The sequence below is a fragment of the Pinus tabuliformis genome, chromosome 9 (assembly GCF_031772625.1).
Source record: "Pinus tabuliformis cultivar Carrire ecotype Pingquan chromosome 9, CPIR1, whole genome shotgun sequence".
NCBI lineage: Eukaryota > Viridiplantae > Streptophyta > Pinopsida > Pinales > Pinaceae > Pinus > Pinus tabuliformis.
The window spans coordinates 84115561-84121340 of NC_142307.1; the positions used below are offsets into that span (position 1 = coordinate 84115561).

General features: G+C 40.2%; 1 protein-coding gene across 1 annotated transcript; it reads left to right on the top strand.

Moving 5' to 3' along the window:
* The first annotated feature begins 670 nt into the window (after nucleotides 1-670).
* LOC149147214 (BTB/POZ domain-containing protein At5g41330-like) lies at nucleotides 671-2679 on the top strand. Its single transcript, XM_089438968.1, has one exon. It carries the CDS (start codon nucleotides 837-839, stop codon nucleotides 2247-2249), a length of 1413 nt encoding a protein of 470 aa, XP_089295094.1. The 5' UTR covers nucleotides 671-836; the 3' UTR covers nucleotides 2250-2679.
* Nucleotides 2680-5780: the final 3101 nt, after the last annotated feature.

Sequence of the window (5780 nt, forward strand, 5' to 3'; positions counted from 1 at the left end):
AACGCCGTAGTTTAATGAGAATGTGTTTTTATGGAAATTCTAGTAATATTTAGCGAGTAAATTTAAATTGTAATTGTTAAATTGTTAAATTTTAGATATTTTATAAGTTTTAGATATTTTATATGTTTTTGATGGTGTTAAATTTATTTTTAACTTTAAAAATAAAAAATTCAAATAATTTTGACAAAGATTTTTTGAAATTTGTTTACTTAAATTCTAACCACTTTTAACCTTCGAGACAATTCGAATTCCTCCACCTCCATACACAATTCCAAATCAAATCACATCAAAAGTAATACAGACTTGAAAAAAAATCCCAAACCAACCAACGTGGCACTTTCTCCTCCAACTTAGACCATGTTAAATGAAAGGAGGCCAAAAGAAGTCCAAACTTGACCAAGACAACCATCTCATATCTTGACATCCAAGACACGCCCAACTTTTTTTCGGGACCGTTTGCAGCCAAGCCAACAATCTCAAACCCTAGAAGCTTACACATGTTGAAAATGTGCTCGAAATACAATCCTTTCAAATCGACCGTCAGATCAAGCTCTCATCAACAGTTGGATTTCGTTGACTGTTATTAACTCGCACGATGTTTAAGTCCTCTAAATGGCATCATTCTAATCAAAAGGATCTTCTGGACGCCGCCTTGAACGCACGAGAAATTTGACTAAAGGTGGAGGTGTGAGAGACCTATATCTTCTATAAATAATGGGTCTGGAACTGTACTGTTATTGAGGGATACACACTGAATATACATATCATACATAGGCATTTTACACAGGTTAGAAGCTGTGCCTTCATTCGATCCGCGTATACAAATATATCAATCCATGGCGCCATTCGAAGCTCAATTTAGCTCTCTGCACGTTGCTCCCCCGGCTTACTACACCAAGAACTCTGTCATCGTTCTCAACGTGGGCGGAACTGTCTTCCACACCTCCCCCTCGGCCCTCAAGAAGGCCGATCCGGGTTCGATTCTCGCCGGCCTCCTCGTCGACAGCCTTTCGGCGCAAAAGCAAGAAGAGCCTTTTTTTGACCGAGACCCGGACCTCTTCGCGGTCCTGCTTTCGATCCTCCGGACCTCCAAATTACCGTCCAAGAAATCCCACTCCTTTTCCATCGATGACATCGCCTCCGAAGCGCGGTTTTTCGGAGCCGAAGGTGCTGTCAGATCCGCCGTGGCACCACCGACGCTGGACGGGCTCGACATGTCGTTGAAGGAGATGATCGTCCCTAATGGCCGCGACAAACCCTCGGCTCTCTCCGCCGGCAACGACGGTTCGCTCCTTGTTGCGCATGGCAGCAAGATCTCCGTCTACGACTGGGCGCTCCGCAAGCAGAGAACTGTTCTGACGCGGCTGAATTGCATCGACACGCTTCATAGGGTTTCTTCGTCGATTGCCGTGGTGGGAGCTGTCGATTTTGCGGGGCTCGACGTCTACGACTTGGGTCAGGGAGGACGGCGAGAGTGCATCGAATGGAAGATTCTTGAAGCCCCGGAAATTCGACTTCACGACCCCACTGTTCAGGCCGTGGCCTCGTCGCCGGCAAAGGGGTTGCTGTTCGCGAGCTTTGAGAGCAGCCGAAAGAATGCCAATACGATTATGTTAATTGACACGGAATCGTTCCAGCCGGTGGCGGAACTTGGTCGCCAATTGGGCGGAGCTGCGGATTTAGAGGCAGCCACTAAATTGGAATGGATAGGTGGCCAGGGTTTGTTGCTAGCTAGCTCAGTCAGCGGCGGGGCATCTGGTTACAGGGGTCAGATAAAGCTCTGGGACATTCGTTCTAAGAATGCGGTATGGGAATTCCGGGAATCGAGCTCGGGGCCTTCTGTTAAGCAGCAGGAGTTGCAGACTGATTGCTTCGCAGATGTGATTGCCAACGAGGAGCTTTGTGGGATTTTTAAGGTGGGTGTCCGATCTGGGTCGGTTTTCATGGCAGATTTGAGGCAGCTGAATGTGGCCGAACCCTGGGTGTGCTTGGAGGATTTGAGCCTGAGACCAGGTGGGGCGCAGAATAGGCTTCTTGGGTGTGGAAGGCAGGTTTTCTGTAGCCGTGGAGCGGACTTGGAGGTTTGGAGTGAAGTTAGTGTCAAAGAGAACAGGAGTGCTCTCAGGCGGAGCTTCGTGGGTAAGCAGGGAGGGGAGAGAATAACTTCGATGGTGACTGGGGGAAATAGGATGTTCCTGGCGAGGAAGGATATGCAAGGGATTGAAATCTGGGAGAGTACAAAGTTGTAAAGGACCTTATTTTCGAAAGATTGACCGTAAATAACCAAATCTATGGCAGGAAAGGGTTAATCATGGCTTTGTTGGATCGACCCTGCATTCAAGACCTGAAAAGACTTGTATAAATTATCGTGTTTCAAGGATGCCCTCAGATCCAAACAATAGCTGTTCCGTTTATTGGCCACCTCGAGATTGTCACTATTGCTAGCAAGTATGGAACTTGAGACCTGCAGTCTACATATTTTTCACTTCGCTTGGTTAGACAACAAGCTTATGTCAGCTAGGCAAATCATGTTAAATTTTGTATTATAGAAGGATGATCCTGGTTAATCTCCAATGTTGTCTTTTCATTCTGTTGTTCTCTATTTGTATAAGGCCAGGGTGCAATGCCATATTTGCAAAATTCTTTGATATAAGATCTATATTATTTTGTTTGTATTCATTCAGATTGACAGGTAAAGCAAGTGTCCTCTGTAATTCATCAATTGTGAACTTCGGGAAAACGTTGCTCGAACCTGTTGTAAAACTGTGTCAGAAGACAGTGGCTTTTTACTGCAATCTCCTGCTTAATTTTAGCTTCTAGACGAATTGTCAGATGTTATCTTTTAAGAATATCCAGAGTTTGAATTTCAGTAGTGTTTTGAATGGATGGGAGATTGGTGGGTATCATATATGAGTTTCCTCTCAAGTGGTTCTACCTAAGTATTTCAATGCCTGCTGAATTTATTAATTTATTTTCAACTTAATGTATGACAATGACGGGTTTCATTTGTAGCAGTGCAAACTAGCATTGGAGGCACATAGTGCATTATTTTAAGAACTTGGAAATTCACTGTCATTCTGTATGGTAGAATATTCCGAAATTATTGATGCATATATTACAGAGGATGTTGTTGGGTGAAGAAGGAAGAAGTGAAATAAAATCATTCCTGATTTGAGTTAGAATTTATTTGCTTCTTTGATATATCTTTGTTTAAACATTAAGAAGCAAAGATTTGATGACTGTCAGTCAAGTTTGATAACAGGAGGGCTTCCTACTGCTGTAGTGTTTGTGGATGTATTCTAATGTAATTTCCTTCATAACGTTATTAGCAATATTCTTCACATCTAATTTAACTGATTCATTCCTTCTCCAAACCATTTATGATCGCAAAAGAGAAAACAGAGGGGAATGCCATAATTTCATTTTAACTGTTTGCTTCTCTCTTGTATGAGGTTTCTTAAGAGCCATGTCCAGGCATGGATATCATGTTTCAGAATTAGAGGTTCATAGTTTGAATCCAACAGTAATAGTGCTAGGGAAGCTTAACATTGCTCAGCATATCTATCATTAGGTTTTTGTTCCTCGTTATTATGAAATAGAGATGGCATTGGACTTATTTGCATTTGATGGGTAAGCTTTTCATATTGGACAAGGGAAAATAAAATGACAGCTTAACCTGAAGACAGTTTGTGAGGTGTTGACACTGTTAGATTGCTTAAACATCAAGTTGTAGGATCCGAGGGGACAAAAGAAAAGAACGTTGAGTAAGCGACAGAGAACAGCAAACAGAATAGAAGTGAAATGATGCTGCGATCTTGACACTAAAAGGGTTACCTCCGAAAACCTATCAATCATACATCTGGGGCCGCAGAATAGTGGTCTTCAACTAAGGGATCTATCTGCATGCTATGAAGACACCTGAAGATACTTCAAGCTGGAAAAACACTAACCTAACTGACAATGTTAGAAGCAAAAGGAAGGAAATATCTCCTCAAACAGATATCAAGCACTGAAAAAAGAAGGATCATCCATTCTTTACTAGCAGAATTATGATATTATTAATAATAGTACATTAAAGACGTTCCTTAATATGACCCTTCCTGGAGCCCTCAAAGTGGGGAGGGAGCTCAAGTACAATCCAAATCCAACCTCATGCTGTTATGGTCTTAAGAACTCGTTGAATTTCGAGAAACATATAGCCAGATGCAGTTGCCACTTCAACAAGTTGCATGGGAAATAACATACTTTGTATTATTTCCATGGGAAATAACATATTCTTGCGGTCACTGAATTTCTGCTGTTGACTCCTAAATGATACGTTGAAGCATTACATGTTGAAAGGATAACCGTTGGTATTCAGAGCCTGTACAAGCATACAAGACAGAGTAATAATGACAAACAAATAACATACACAAGATTTTACATGGTAAAACAGAGATGATTTGTCAAGATTTAAGATTTATGGCCAAGACAAGGGTGATGATTTGTTTAAGATTTATTATGGGCAAGACAAGGGTGATGATTTGTCAAGATTTAAGACTTATGGCAAGACAAGGATGGATTTTTATTATCCAGAGAAAATTTCCAATCAAGGTTATAGCCTCTTCAATCTCTCAGGCTTCATAAATGAAGTAGACATTATTATATTGGTCATGATAAGCCATCATTTGGTTTCATAAACCAACACCATTATAGTAATTATAACAAAAAGTTACTTAGGTAAATTTGTGTTTTTTACATTTTTTTTCTTAATTGTTGTCATACCCCAACATTGGTTTAGTAAATATGTTTGTATAGTTTTTTTTAATGGGGACCTTTTCAAGATCTACTCTACCTCTATGGATGGCCTGTTTTACAAAATGATACTTTATATCAATATGCTTAGTTTTACTATAATAAGTTGGATTTGTAGCCAAATGTGTCCAAAATTCAATATACAAATACTAGAAAAAGGCAATTACTAGAAAAAGGCAATTTGGTTGAAGGGTCTTCTAGGTGAATTTGGTTACTATACTAAGTTTGAGGTTGGTTCGTATAGGTCTGAAATTGCAGGGTTCAAAGCTCGCACGTGTGATCTAGGGTTTTGATATGCAACTGCAGGGTTTCTGTAGGAAATTTTTGTTTGCAATTGAAGGCACGCAGACTTATCCATGTGATTGGAGGGTTTCAGCGGCACGCAAGTATAGTCTATTTGTGTGGTTGGAAACTAGGGTTTCATTTTATTAGTTGACTGTAGAGTTTGACAGTTGACCGTAGATATTGACAATTGACCGCAAGGTTTTGAATACGGGTTTTTGATTATTAGTATTGCTGGGTTCATCTCTTGGATGTTGTTTAGTTGATTTTGCTGGATAAGTTTTGCAATTGAAGATATGGATCATTGTACTCTCTCTTTGCTGAGCATTTTATGACAATCTAATAAGAAGAATTTGAAAGGATTTTCCCCTTGTCTCCGACCAATAATGGGGTCTCTATGTGTGAATGTTTTTCTTCTATTGTTCCTTTATGTTTCGTTGCATTGATGATGTTATTATCTTTCTATATAATTGTTTATGTTGCTGAATAATGTTATGATGTTGTGGGGTGAATTCAATGTGTAAATAATGAAATGCAATTATCTAAAGCTAAGAACAATATAGCCCTAAGAAAAATTAACATAGTATCCGAGCTGGACTGAAGAAAAGTCATTGAAATCACCTCTGTTAAGACACGATTGATGAGAGCAAGAGAAGATGGAGGAGACAATACTAGGGTTTGAAAGAAACCCTAGGCAATCTAGT

What these genes read in the sequence shown, in the direction of transcription:
- LOC149147214 (XM_089438968.1), top strand. Translation starts at nt 837, where the DNA reads ATGGCGCCATTCGAAGCTCAATTTAGCTCTCTGCACGTTGCTCCCCCG.